The sequence below is a fragment of the Phyllobates terribilis genome, unplaced genomic scaffold, assembly GCF_046119375.1.
Source record: "Phyllobates terribilis strain yellow unplaced genomic scaffold, ASM4611937v1 Scaffold_5__5_contigs__length_657084704, whole genome shotgun sequence".
NCBI lineage: Eukaryota > Metazoa > Chordata > Amphibia > Anura > Dendrobatidae > Phyllobates > Phyllobates terribilis.
Window position 1 is genome coordinate 535,147,842 of NW_027362765.1, and position 14,778 is coordinate 535,162,619.

The following is a 14,778-nucleotide window of genomic DNA, read 5'->3' on the forward strand; positions in this document are numbered from 1 at the left end:
CACATGTCCTAAATGTCCTCAGAGAGCACAGGGATCAGGTTAGTAGACATTCTTTATCCTTCCCCAAGCAGCACATAGAATACAAAGCAGTTTCTATAAACCAGACCAGTCCACCTCGCTACACCACACACTGCCAACACCAGCAGAGAGGGGCCCCGGTACTGGCATTGCCAGTAGTAAAGATGGCAGACCTCGAAGACTTGCGCAGGCGCGTCGCTCGTCACGTGACCTGCTTTGCTTCTGCGTGGTGCCTCCTCTGTGGCTGCTCTTCCTGTCTGGGCGGAGTGTGGACGTGGCAGAGCCTGAGAAGCCCGAGGTTTTACGCCATTTCCGGTAGGAACTGGAGACGACGCTTTCTGGAAGCGGACGGGAAGTGAGTGAAGGAGCCGGAGCGGAAGGAGGTGAGTTACTGTCACCGGCTCTGGGGGCCCAGGACAGGCCGAGAGGGAGTCGGGAGCCCGCGCGGACCTTGGAGCCGGAAGACCGGCAGCGTAGTGTGTCATGTCAGTGCAGCGCTCAGGAGGCCGGCACCTCGCAGGCCTGTGGTGACAGGTGTGACTGCTCACCTGCATACTGACGGCCTCCCTGTCACCACATGATGGTTTCCGGGAGAAGCTGTGTGTTATTCCGTCCTCCTTGTGGGGAAGGAGCCTTATTACAGGGGATGATGAGAGTCATTATAAGGCACACTCACTGTGCACTGCTGATCTGCTCTGGGGTACAGGTGTAACCAAGGACCCAGCAGTCACTTGTTGCTAGGTAACCATCCCAGCCTGTCCTGCCCCAGACTGACTCATTAGGAAGAGCTCCGCAGTAAGGTGGGCAGCACTCTACAGGCCCACGCCGCCATCATCCCTCACATCTTCCACCTTGTTTCCATCCGTCCCAGACTGCGCTCCGGCCGCCCCTTCTCTTTACAGCGGTCCTATCTAGTGCTGTAAGAAACTGTAAGCGGCCATTATGTGATGGCTCAGTCATGTGCGGTGCTTGCTGTCAGTGAATGTTAAATACATGATCCTGGTGAGGTGACGGCTCCCTACAATCCAGTCTAGGTGACACGGAGTTTAAGGCTGTGTGCCCACGATGCGTTTTTTAAGCGTTTCCGCAGCGGTAAAAAGCCTGCCATGTTCCCCAATGATAATCCGCATGTGCTGTGCACATGCTGCGGAAATTTCCGCAGTGGATTATCATTGCGGTAAAAAACGCAGCACTACCAATTATTTTGCGGAAGCGTTGCGTTTTTGCCGCCATTGACTTGCATTGAATCGCTTGGATTCCACATCGCTGCATCTGTACATGGGGAATCCATGCGTTTCAATGTGCGGAGACTCTCCTCCAGACCCAGGTACCATTGTACCTGTAAAAAAAATAAAATAAAAAATATACATTATACTTACCTTCTGATGGCCCCCGGTCTCCTTGTCTTCGCTTGCCGGCAGCTTGTGACGGCAGGTCCTTCAGTGTACCTCGAGCTGCCGACAAGCCAGGACGGAGCGAAGCAAGACTCCGGGGGCCATCAGAAGGTAAGTATAGTTTTATTTTTTACCATTCTTTCTGTCACACTATATAAATCCTTGCCGGTTGCATGGATTTATATAGTGTAACCAAGTTGTCAAGCACTTTCCAAGTGATGCTAAAATCGCGTGGAAAGCGCTTGACAACCTGCATGCGGAAATGCATGTGAAGAACGCTTCACATCTGCATGTCCCTTGCAGGAAATCCGCATGTGTAATCCGCATGTGTTTTTTTCTGCCAGGGAGATGCAGAAACGCTCAGGAAAAAATCTGGAACATTTCTGCATCGTGGGCACATTGCCTAAAGAGTTTTTCCATCTCCTAAATTGACGACATATCCTTAAGATGCATCATGATGTTGTGATTGGGGGGGATTCAACGTCTGGGCCTTTTGTAGTGGTCCTGAGAAGTAAGTGGTCTGTCAGCACAGAATGATGTTCTCTCAGTACAGATGCTGAATGCATCATGGCAGGGCCATACATATAAAGCACCACTCCAGCGAGTTTTTTATCTTACCACTGCAGTGGTGCTTTCATTCTAAGATCCCTGCCTAGTCTTCTACTTACCCGCTGCCATCTTCACCTTCTATCGCCGCTGTTCCCATCAGTCTCCAGCAGTTTGTGACCTGCCAGATCACTGCAGCGTTTGCTGGGCGAGACGGGGTCACTTTTCAGTGTTCTGGCTCTCAAAGACTTCCGTTACCTCAGGCTTCCAGACGGTGAGAAGTTGCAATCACAATCGAAACCAGAGCGGTGCTGATAAAAGGTGAAGACGGCGGCAGGTAAGTACAAGGCTATAGTCAGGGACCTTAGATTAGGAGCGCCACTCCAGCACTATATAAAAAAAAAAACCTACTGGAGTGGTGCATTAAGTGCACCTTCCCACCTGCGTGTTTTCCAGTTATCTCTGTCCTTCTGTCGCTATAAAGCCAGAGCTGTCAATCAAAGAAGGGGGCGGAGATGGACGGAAAACAAGCAGGTAGGAAGGTGAACTTGAAGATTTGTCCACACCAAGTGTGCACCGAGCGCCTGTACTTGGTCGGGGCAATTATTCTTTGCTGACAATCTCATTAAGGGGATGCTCTAAAGCTTAAAATTTAAAAAAAGGGCCATGGGTAGATAATTCTGGAAAATAATACAAATAATTACCAGTGTCTGCGCTACGCTGCTCATCATTGGTTCTGCAGTGATGGTGTGCGTCTGCAACGTGACTGCTGCTACTAATCACTCAGTGTTGTTGTGGTGTATATATCAGGGATTATCTGTCTCTGATCTATTTTTTTTTTCTAAGGACATCGACTTTAATTTTACTGAGCCTGAAATCCTAGTCCATTTGGATGTGAGGTGCCAGTGTGTATATTCTTTCTCCCGGTGTTGTATCTTGCAGAGGTTTCCCTGCACAATGCCGTGTACAGTTTGTCTATGAATGAGTTATTATCTCGTCCAACCAGTGACACTCTGCTCTGTGTTCAGAGTAAAGCTCCATTGTCCTGTACATTCATCAACACTTTTTCCATGTTTGTATCTAATATATGGTTTTGTATACATGTCAAGATCCAGCTGGTGAAAAGTACATTGTAATTGGTGCCCATCGAGCTGTAACTGTCAATGGGTCATGTCACTGGCAAAGTAGGCATCAGTCACTTCAGCCTAAATAGTTCCTAGAAGAAAAAAAAGTTAGGTGCCAGTTGAACCTTCTAGAATTTGTCAAGCCCTTGACATTTTGGAAGATGCACATGATATTGTACATGTTGGTAGAGTATACATCTGATGTGTTCTCTGTAAAATACTTCTCTGTTGCATTTGGACATGATGAGCGTTATTACTAATGAAAAAGCAAAGATGCTTCAGAATTACTGTATTTTATATACAGTGGCATGTAAAAGTTTAAACAAAGTTATTGTTATTGTGAACAGATAAGCAAGTTGAAGATGAAATGATCTCTAAAACGCCTAACTTTAAAGATGACACATTCCCTTTGTATTTTAGGCAAAAGAAATAAATATATTGTCATTGTGGTAAACACTTCCGTGACTTTCTACAGCTTCACTGCAGAGTTAGAAACAGCTTGCCAAGATGTTAAAGTCTATTGAAAGATCAGGTTAAAGGGAATCCGTCAGCAGGTTTTTGCTACCTCATCTGATTGCAGCCTGATGTAGGCAAAGAGAATCTGATTCCAACGATGTATCACTTAGATTACTGGGTGTAGCCATTCTCACACAATCCAAGCTTTTAGATGTAGAATGAAGCAGAGCTGAGAAAGCTAACCCCACCCACACCAGGCTCTGTATATACAATGTCCATAGGCATTGAGGTGCTTAGTTGCCAGACTAGTCCGTTATTGTTGATCTCTTAGTGCTAAATCCTTCAGAGTTAAAGAACAGCACATACTTTGACAAGTGACACGTCCCTGAATTTTATTTTGTCTTTTGGCCTCTGTCTCCTGCTGTCTTGAGATTACATAGCAAAAACCTGCTGACAGATTCCCTTTAAAGACATTTGGAGATCCACATTCTACAAAAGGCAGCTTCTAAACTCCCTAACCATGGAGCTAGACATTGTGAAATATTTGGATAGGTTTGCCCTGCAACCAATGTTAGGCTATGCGCTTTCTAGCCATGTACAATATTCTGGCTTTTGCTAGTTTCATTGGCTTAGAGGTCGTAATTTAATCCACGTATCTAAGCACTTAGACATAAAGTCATATCAATTGGAATCTCATACATGGAGCTTGTTATATCTATTATCCCATTCCAGAATCTGGATAATCTGGAACATGATCACATTAAATCAGCAGTGTATGTCTTGCTCCTGTTAAACAAATGTGTATCCCTTAGTCCAGTGTTTCCCAATCTCCAGACCTCACGGCCCCAACTCATCATGTCTTCAGGATTTCCTTAGTATTGCACAGGTAATGGAATTAATTAATTATTAAGGCACCAGAAATTGACACAGGTTCTCTCACCTGTGCAGTACGAAGGACAACCCGAAAATAAGATCTGCTGATGGGCCTGAGGAATGGAGTTTTGGAAACATCACCTTAGTCCAGGGGTCGACAAAGTTGTTCAGAATCTAGGAGCCAGCCAAAAAATTTAGGAGCCAGAATTTTTTTGTTGACAAACTGTACATATAGACCCCCTCACACACGGCGTCTCCCCGGGGAGGACGGCCTTTGTATGTACTTAAACAGGTAGCGGGAGATGAGAACGGGCCCCCGGCCACAGCGATCCTTCCCCCCAGGGCCGGCTCCAGGTTTTTCTGGGCCCCGGGCGAAAGAGTCTCAGTGGGCCCTTTTAACACATACCACGATTCATGATGCAGAGATACGGCGGAGAAATAAATATATAAATATATATATATATTTATTTATTTATTACACATGGCCCAGCCTGCCCCCTCATCCTTCACATACGCAGACATATGCGCGCGCACACACGGTACGCAGACATATGCGCGTGCACACGCGGTACGCAGACATATGCGCGCGCGCACGCGGTACGCAGACATATGCGCGCGCGCACGCGGTACGCAGACATATGCGCGCGCGCACGCGGTACGCAGACACATGCGCGCGCGGTACGCAGACACGTGCGCGCGCGGTACGCAGACACGTGCGCGCGCGGTACGCAGACACGTGCGCGCGCGGTACGCAGACACGTGCGCGCGCGCTACGCAGACACGTGCGCGCGCGCTACGCAGACACGTGCGCGCGCGCTACGCAGACACGTGCGCGCGCGCTACGCAGACACGTGCGCGCGCGCTACGCAGACGTGCGCGCGCGCTACGCAGACGCGTGCGCGCGCTACGCAGACGCGTGCGCGCGCGCTACGCAGACGCGTGCGCGCGCGCTACGCAGACGCGTGCGCGCGCTACGCAGACGCGCGCGCTACGCAGACGCGCGCGCTACGCAGACACATGCGCGCGCGCTACGCAGACACATGCGCGCGCGCTACGCAGACACATGCGCGCGCGCTACGCAGACACATGCGCGCGCGCTACGCAGACACATGCGCGCGCGCGCTACGCAGACACATGCGCGCGCGCGCTACGCAGACACATGCGCGCGCGCGCTACGCAGACACATGCGCGCGCGCGCTACGCAGACACATGCGCGCGCGCGCTACGCAGACACATGCGCGCGCGCGCTACGCAGACACATGCGCGCGCGCGCTACGCAGACACATGCGCGCGCGCTACGCAGACACATGCGCGCGCGCGCTACGCAGACACATGCGCGCGCGCGCTACGCAGACACATGCGCGCGCGCGCGCTACGCAGACACATGCGCGCGCGCACACACGGTACGTAGACACATGCGCGCGCGCACACACGGTACGCAGGCGCGCGCGCACACACGGTACGCAGACGCGCGCGCGCGGTCCGCAGACACATGCGCGCGCGGTCCGCAGACACATGCGCGCGCGGTCCGCAGACACATGCGCGCGCGGTCCGCAGACACATGCGCGCGCGGTCCGCAGACACATGCGCGCGCGGTCCGCAGACACATGCGCGCGCGGTCCGCAGACACATGCGCGCGCGGTACGCAGACACACGCGCGCGCGGTACGCAGACACACGCGCGCGCGGTACGCAGACACACGCGCGCGCGGTACGCAGACACACGCGCGCGCGGTACGCAGACACATGCGCGCGCGCGCACACACGGTACGCAGACACATGCGCGCGCGCACACACGGTACGCAGACACATGCGCGCGCGCGGTACGCAGACACATGCGCGCGCGCGCGCACACACGGTACGCAGACACATGCGCGCGCGGTACGCAGACACATGCGCGCGCGCGCACACACGGTACGCAGACACATGCGCGCGCGCGCGCACACACGGTACGCAGACACATGCGCGCGCGCACACACGGTACGCAGACACATGCGCGCGCGCGCGCACACACGGTACGCAGACACATGCGCGCGCGCACACACGGTACGCAGACACATGCGCGCGCGCGCGCGCACACACGGTACGCAGACACATGCGCGCGCACACACGGTACGCAGACCTACACATAGATAAAACAGACAAATATATATATACACAGTCATATACACTGACATTCACATACATGCACTCACACAGACCCATTACTAATATTTTTAATATGGGGATTGGGGAAGCCTCACTCACCTGTCCCCGCTCCAGTGTCCTGTCCAGCAGCTCCTCGGGTATGGGGCAGTGCAGGGCCCCCGGCGTGTCACAGACTTCATGGCCCTGGAACATCAGAGGGGCCCACTTGCGGTCGGGTCCGGGCCCCTCCCGCCCATCTGTGCAGGACCTCCGCTCCGACGGTGTTTGATTGCCGGCACTCCCCCAGACATGGCCGCGCGCTGTGCGGCTGTGTCTGCTAGTAATGACGCGGCAGGAGCAACACACAAGCACAATTAAAGGTGCAGTGCCGTCGACCCTGCCGTGTCATTACTAGCAGACACAGCCGGACAGCGCGCGGCCATGTCTGGGGGAAGTGCCGGCAATCAAGCAGCACCTGCGTCCCTGAACAGGTGCCGAGGAAGCGGCCAGGGCCCCGACAGTGAGTGGGCGGGTGGGTGTGTGGGCCCGGTCCCGACAGTGAGTGGGCGGGTGGGTGTGTGGGCCCAGCCCCGACAGTGTGTGGGCCCGGCCCCGACAGTGAGTGGGCGGGTGGGTGTGTGGGCCCGGGCCCCGACAGTGAGTGGGCGGCTGGGCCCCTCTGATTTTCCAGGTCCCCGGCACTTGCCCGGGTACGCCGGGTGCTGACGCCGGCCCTGCTTCCCCCGTAACCCAACTCTCCCTGTCCAGTCCCGGAGCATAAGGGGGGCGGAGCAAAGTGGAGAAGGTGGCCTGAGCGATACTGTCCCTGCTTCCTCCGATTGGATGACTCCGTGCAGGAGGTGGGATTGGATTGAGAGTATTTTTTTTTCTTCTCAACTCCTCAACTCCTCAAGCACCAGGCAACATTTTCTAGGCGCCACTGGCGACCAGGCGCCTGGGTTTGTCGAGCCCTGCCTTAGTCTACTAAAATTTAGAAAAATAGGTGTCTTGTACACACCATTCAGCAAGTAATAGCATCGTCTGACTCACTCAATGACAATTTTGGAGTCTTACATTCCCCACCTAACAAGCACAGAGAATATAATATACTCCTGTTTATATGGAATATCTGTTCATTTGCCTGTAATCTACATATATTCCATGTCCAGGATGCACAAGAAATCTATAATACCTCTCCATATTTTTGCAACTATAAGTTATGTTCATTTTTTTAGTGTCCAACAAAAAACAGCAACCGTGGGTTCTTATAAGCAGTTGCCTAGCACTCTGAAAATGTTGGAGGTCCACAAAGCAGGAGAAGGCTAGAAGGAGATAGCAAAGTGTTTTCAAGTTGCCCATTCCTCAGTTCAAAATGTAATTAAGAAATGTCAGTTAACTGGAACAGTGGAGGTCAACGTAAGGTCTGGAAAATCAAGCAAAATTTTAGTGAGAGCTGCTTGTAGGATTGCTAGAGGCGCAAATCCGAACCTCCGCTCTCCTGCAAAAGACCTTCAGAAAGATTTAGCAGACTCTGGAGTTGTGGTACATTGTTCTACTGTTCAGAGACACCTGCACAAACATGGTCTTCATGGAAGAGTCATCAGAAGAAAACCTCTCCTGCGTCTCCCTAAAATTCAGAAGTATGCAATAGAACATCTAAACAAGCCAGATGCATTTTGGAAACGAGTCCTGTGGACCGATGAGGTTATAATAGAACTCTTTGTCCACAATGATCAAAGGTATGTGTGGAGAAAAAAGGGCACAGAATTTCAGGAAAAGAACATCTCAACCGTTAAGCATGGGGGTGGATCAATCATGCTTTGGGTTTGTGTTTCAGCCAATGGCATGGAGAACATTTCACGGGTAGAGGGAAGAATGGATTCAATGAAATTTCAACAAATTCTTGATGGAAATATAACACCATCTGTAAAAAAGCTGAAGTTGAAAAGAGGGTGGCTTCTACAAATGGATAATGATCCTAAACACACCTCAAAATCCACAATAGACTACCTCCAAAGGCGCAAGCTGAAGGTTTTACAATGGCCCTCGCAGTCCCCTGATCTTAACATCATTGAAAATTTGTGTCTAGACCTCAAAATAGCAGTGCATGCAAGATGACCAAGGAATCTCACAGAACTGGAAGAATTTTCCAAGGAAGAATGGATGAAAATCCCTCAAACAAAAATTGAAAGACTCTTGACTGGCTACAAAAAGCATTTACAAGCTGTGATGCTTTCAAAAGGGGGCGCTACTAGGTACTAACCATGCAGGGTGCCCAGACTTTTGCATCTGCCCATTTTCCCTTTTGAAATTTTTAAAATGTAAAATATACAAGTATATATTTTTTTGCCTCAAATAAAAAAGAAAATGTGTCCTCTTTATTTTAGACCTTTTTAGAGATCATTTCATCTTCAACTTGCTTAACTGTTCACAATAAAAGGAATTTTGACCAGGGGTGCCCAAGGTTTTACATGCCACTGTAATGGACAGAGGTAGCAATAAAAATGGATCAACCTGTGCAGAGTATGAATTTTACAGATGGGAAAACCCACTTTAAGTGAACAGTCCTTGCCATATACTTTACCAAGCCATGTAGATATTAAAGAGGTGGATTTTTTGCTCAGGACCACCCTCTAAAGCCAACAACAGACCCGTTAATGAGCATTATCTGACAGTTTTGTATTATATTTATGGACAATATCTAATATGTTTTGAGAAGGGATGAGATTTTCCTTTTAAAGCACCTCTCCAGCTTTTTTTTTGTTTTGTTTTTTCAGCGCTGGAGTGGTGCTTCTAATCGAACGTCCCTGCCCCTAGTATTATACTTACATGCCGCTGTCTTCACTGTTTGTTGGCGCCGCTCCGTTGCTGCAGCGCCATCTTGTGACCGCAACTTTTGACTGTCTGGAAGTCAGCGGTAACGGTCATAAGCTTTCAGTATAAGTCTATGAGGCCAGAACAAGGCTCGCATAGACTTGCATTGAAGAGTGACCCCCGCTTGCCCAGCAAATGCTGGAGTGATTCGGCTGGTCACAAATTGCTGGAGACTGACGGGAGCGGCGGAGATAGAAGGTGAAGACCACGGCAGGTAAGTAGAAGACTAGGGCAGGGAACTTAGATTAGAAGCACCACTCCAGTGGTAAAATATAAAACCTCTGAAATGGTGCTTTAAAAAATAAAAAAAAAGTTGTTAACGTAATAAAATAATTTATCTAAGTGTTATGTTGAAGTCAGGAAATGTGAATATAATTTGCTTTTGTGTTTGCAGCTAGGATCAGTCTGGGGATGTACAAAAGATGAACGTAAACCAGCAACCTCACATAGCTGCACCCTACATGCAGCCCCTGCCCCAAGGATACCAACAGCCAGGCTATGGGGCACAAGCAATGCCAGGAGGCCCTCAGTATCCTGGGTATAATGGGTCTGTGCAAGGTTACCCACAACATGGACCCTCACAAGGTAATGGCACTTCTTACTCTGTTGCAGGAAAGGATGCATTCCCACAGCTGTATCATCCTTGTTTTTTGTTCTTTTAGGGAGGAAGTTTGACTAAATTCTGCCTTGTGAATTAGTTGGGTTGTGTGTATACGGGGGCTTTTTCAGGGCCCTAATGTACCCCATAAAATGAACATAATGCACATCAATGCCAAAACGACATTGCTGTGCACATGTTCTGTCTTATGTCACGTTTTTTAACCAATTTGGGGTTCAGTAACCTTGAAGTGATTAAAATGCGTGACGTGTTCATTCTTGGTATGACAACGAAAAAAAAGCCATGCTACAGATAGGGATCACCACCAAATTCTATATATTGTTTTGCATATCATATGGTGATCCCTATCTGTAGCCTGGCTTTTCTTCTTTCGTTGTCATATTCAGTATTTACTTGCCACTGGTGGTGCCCTCCTCCTTTTTTTTTTTTGTTTTTGTTTCTTTAGTACAGTGTTCATTCTTGGGGCGGCTTCCACCAAATAGCTGCCTTGCCTCTTCCAACAATCATCCACCGGCATTATCCTGAAGCAGCTTTGCCTGGGAAAACTTGGCAATTGTCTGTCTGAAGGATGCCGTGTGCCCACAGCCTTATTGTGGCTAGTTTATCTTTTTATTTTAAGAGTTTTAATGCTCTTGGGCTTAAGAAGTGCAGTTAGATGCCTAACGCTTGTCATATAACCGCAGACATAACAGCGAGATTTCCTAACATCAGAGTAAGGTACAAGGCTGCCATTAGCCTGGTACAGGTTCTGTTCTTCACTTTCATGCTATTTTACATTTTATGGATAGTTACTTATGCCATCCATCGCACAGAGCTCATGATGTACTTGTAGTTCCTAGTATCACATAATGATAAATGTTGCTCCTACTACAGATGCGATCTCAGTTGCTGGTAGATGCTTTTTTTCCAGTTATTTTCCACATTTGCATCATAATCCTGTGTCTGAACTATTGCTTAGATACAGTAATGATGGAGTAGGCTACACATCTAATTGTAGAGACTGGGTTTAGTTCTTTTTTTTTATTTGTGTCTAGGTATACAAATCCTATTTTCTGTATGCTCTGCAATGTTTCCCCTGGTGATCTTATATTCCTTTATCCCTGTTTGTATTTCCAGGGTTCTCTACTAATTCAGGATTCCCTCAGAAAGGGTCTCCTGAGTCTTTCACCTCTGGCACTTCCTCTCCTATTACCTCTCACTATATAGGTAAATTTCTTCTGTTACTTGCCCATTTTGTGTAGGATTTCCCATCAGACTTCTGAATACTGTTTTCATTAACTCTATAAATCATTTCATTCTACTATGCTGGTAACTTAGCGTTAATCAGTGAACTCCAACGGGAGCTGTTATCCTGCCCGTTGCGTCATGTGAGAATCGCTATGATTGTAACTTACACTTGGCTCCTGTTTATTTTTACTTATTCAGGTCCCGTGAGATCTCCACCGACATCAGGTGGCCAAACTGCAGCAGGGATGACTATTCCTTCAGAGCAGATACAGTACAACCAGTACGGTGGCCAAGGTGACATGCAGAATGGACCAGCATCACTAAGCAATCAGATGCAGAGGTGTGCAATCCCATTTATTACCAGAATAATGTATTACATTTGTAATAAATTGTGCTGCCGTATCTTTAATGCTCTTTAATACACAGGTTCACATCTAATCTGCAGCCACACTGTTCGATGTCCATAGCATCCATGTGCTCCTCCATAATGAAAAATAACTCTGCATTACATATAATTCGTTTACCCATTGGTGGAACCACAATATGAGGGCCTCATCTATGCATTAGACAAATTCCAGATACCATGCATTACATTCCTGCCCTCTGCACCCAGTTTGCAGCAGAGAGGTGGTCGCACACTGATGTCTCAGACCATCCTAGTTTATGGAAGAAGCAAAAACGGTTGCATGGACAAGGTCCACTTCTTCTGTATCTGTGGTGCACTATAATAAAGTGTGACCGTTTTTTGTGCAGCAACCTCTGCACTTTAATAAGCAAAGGAAGCAGTACACTTATATGGTTGCTGATGAAACTGTGTCAGATGCTGTAGCTAACGTGCAGAATGATGTATACAGTGGTGGCCAAAAGTATTGGCACCCCTGCAAATCTGTCAGTTAATACTCAGTTTCTTCCTGAAAATGATTGCAATCACAAATTCTTTGGTATTATTATCTTCATTTAATTTGTCTTCAATGAAAAAACACAAAAAGAATTGTCCTAAAGCCAAATTGGATATAATTCCACACCAAACCTAAAAAAGGGGGTGGACAAAAGTATTGGCACTATTTGAAAAATCATGTGATGCTTCTCTAATTCGTGTAATTAACAGCACCTGTAACTTACCTGTGGTACCTGACAGGTGTTGGCAATAACTAAATCACACTTGCAGCCAGTTAACATGGATTAAAGTTGACTCAACCTCTGTCCTGTGTCCTTGTGTACACCACATTGAGCATGGAGAAAAGAAAGAAGACCAAAGAACTGTCTGAGGACTTGAGAAACCAAATTGTGAGAAAGCATGAGCAATCTCAAGGCTACAAGTCCATCTCCAAAGACCTGAATGTTCCTGTGTCTTCCGTGCGCAGTGTCATCAAGAAGTTTAAAGCCCATGGCACTGTGGCTAACCTCCCTAGATGTGGATGGAAAAGAAAAATTGACGAGAGATTTCAACGCAAGATTGTGCGGATGGTGGATAAAGAACCTCGACTAACATCCAAACAAGTTCAAGCTGCCCTGCAGTCTGAGGGTACAACAGTGTCAACCCGTACTATCCGTCGGCGTCTGAATGAAAAGGGACTGTATGGTAGGATACCCAGGAAGACCCCACTTCTTACCCCGAGACATAAAAAAGCCAGGCTGGAGTTTGCCAAAACTTACCTGAGAAAGCCTAAAACATTTTGGAAGAATGTTCTCTGGTCAGATGAGACAAAAGTAGAGCTTTTTGGGAAAAAGCATCAACATAGAGTGTACAGGAAAAAAAAGAGGCATTCAAAGAAAAGAACACTTTCCCTACAGTCAAACATGGCGGAGGTTCCCTGATGTTTTGGGGTTGCTTTGCTGCCTCTGGCACTGGACTGCTTGACCGTGTGCATGGCATTATGAAGTCTGAAGACTACCAACAAATTTTGCAGCATAATGTAGGGCCCAGTGTGAGAAAACTGGGTCTCCCTCAGAGGTCATGGATCTTCCAGCAGGACAATGACCCAAAACACACTTCCAAAAGCACTATAAAATGGTTTGAGAGAAAGCACTGGAGACTTCTAAGGTGGCCAGCAATGAGTCCAGACCTGAATCCCATAGAACACCTGTGGAGAGATCTCAAAATGGCAGTTTGGAGAAGGCACCCTTCAAATATCAGGGACCTGGAGCAGTTTGCCAAAGAAGAATGGTCTACAATTCCAGCAGAGCATTGTAAGAAACTCATTGATGGTTACCGGAAGCGGTTGTTCGCAGTTATTTTGGTTAAAGGTTGTGCAACCAAGTATTAGGCTGAGGGTGCCAATACTTTTGTCTGGCCCATTTTTGGAGGTTTGTGTGAAATGATCAATGATTTGATTTTTGCTTCATTCTCTCTTGTGTTTTTTCCTTGCAAGCAAATTAAATGAAGATAATAATACCAAAGAATTTGTGATTGCAATCATTTTCAGGAAGAAACTGAGTATTATCTGACAGAATTGCAGGGGTGCCAATACTTTTGGCCACCACTGTATGTGCGGAGGAACAGAGTAAAAGACCTTTTACTTGGGCAATAAACAATTGCCCCTGCAGCCAAACAACACTGTCTTGCTAAATCAGTCTGCATTTATTGTGGGTCTTTTATTTTCCAATGTAAAAGGCCTACTTAATGGCACATCATGCATAAGCAATTGTCAGGAGTCGCACTGCCCCCCAAAAAATGAGTTCAACTATTTTTGAGCTGCAATTTGGCTGTAAAAGAAAAAACTGCCAAATCGTTAACAAGTCGCACATTAACTAGGTGGGGAAGCCACATACTTGTGACCTAAAATCCAACAGGTCTATTTGTAATGTAACATTGCGATCTTCATGTTGTGCTACACTTCACAATGTAGCCCAAACCTAAGAAGGATGGCCAGCTGATATGGAGTGTGCTGTGGAAGCCCACCAGTGGCCCACCCCTTAATATTGCTTTCCTTCTGTACTGCATGGCATGTCCTACTTTCTGTTGAAAAATGTGAATGTTTCTCTGACATTCCAACTTTCCCTTGCTGATTTTTAACTTATTACAGGAGAACACATTTTCCAAGGAGATTTTCCAGTTCATACACAAGCTCACACAATCTATGGTTCCTTTACTTATATGCAAAGTTTACATAAGGGTTTAACTTGTTTTTATTTCTTCAGTTGTTTCAAATTTGTCTCGTCTTTATTCTAACCCTGGTAAAGTTTACTAAATATTTTTTTTCTTGTGGCCATGATTACAGCTGTCTTCATCCACTGCTATTTTGACTTACTTTTATTTTTCATTAAACTAATTTTCTCGTTTTATGTTCTACTTCAGACCCCCTGTGTCGCAACCATATGTCCAAACAGGAACTCATCCACAAGCAGCTAATTTTCAGCAATACCCTCCACCTTCAACCAGTACACAGCAGTTATCTAACCAAATGATGGGCATGCATCTTGGTGGTGTGCCTACATCCACTCCACTAACAATGCCAACTGGCTTTGGTAAGAAACTATATGGTGTATATTTTTTTTATTTTTTATAAAAAAAAAAAAAA

General features: G+C 47.3%; 1 protein-coding gene across 4 annotated transcripts in view; it reads left to right on the forward strand.

Annotated features, from left to right (window-relative positions):
- The first annotated feature begins 247 nt into the window (after nt 1–247).
- SEC24C (SEC24 homolog C, COPII coat complex component) overlaps nt 248–14,778 on the forward strand; it is a 70,503-nt gene continuing 55,972 nt past the window's right edge. For 2 of the 4 annotated variants that reach the window (XM_073685789.1, XM_073685790.1), the window contains exons 1-5: nt 248–401; nt 9,806–9,996; nt 11,147–11,236; nt 11,456–11,597; nt 14,556–14,725. In XM_073685789.1, coding sequence (XP_073541890.1) covers nt 9,834–9,996; nt 11,147–11,236; nt 11,456–11,597; nt 14,556–14,725 — 565 coding nt within the window. In that variant the 5' untranslated portion in view covers nt 248–401; nt 9,806–9,833. The remainder of the gene's footprint in view (nt 402–9,805; nt 9,997–11,146; nt 11,237–11,455; nt 11,598–14,555; nt 14,726–14,778) is intronic. The other 2 variants (XM_073685791.1, XM_073685793.1) reach the window with 1 other exon arrangement.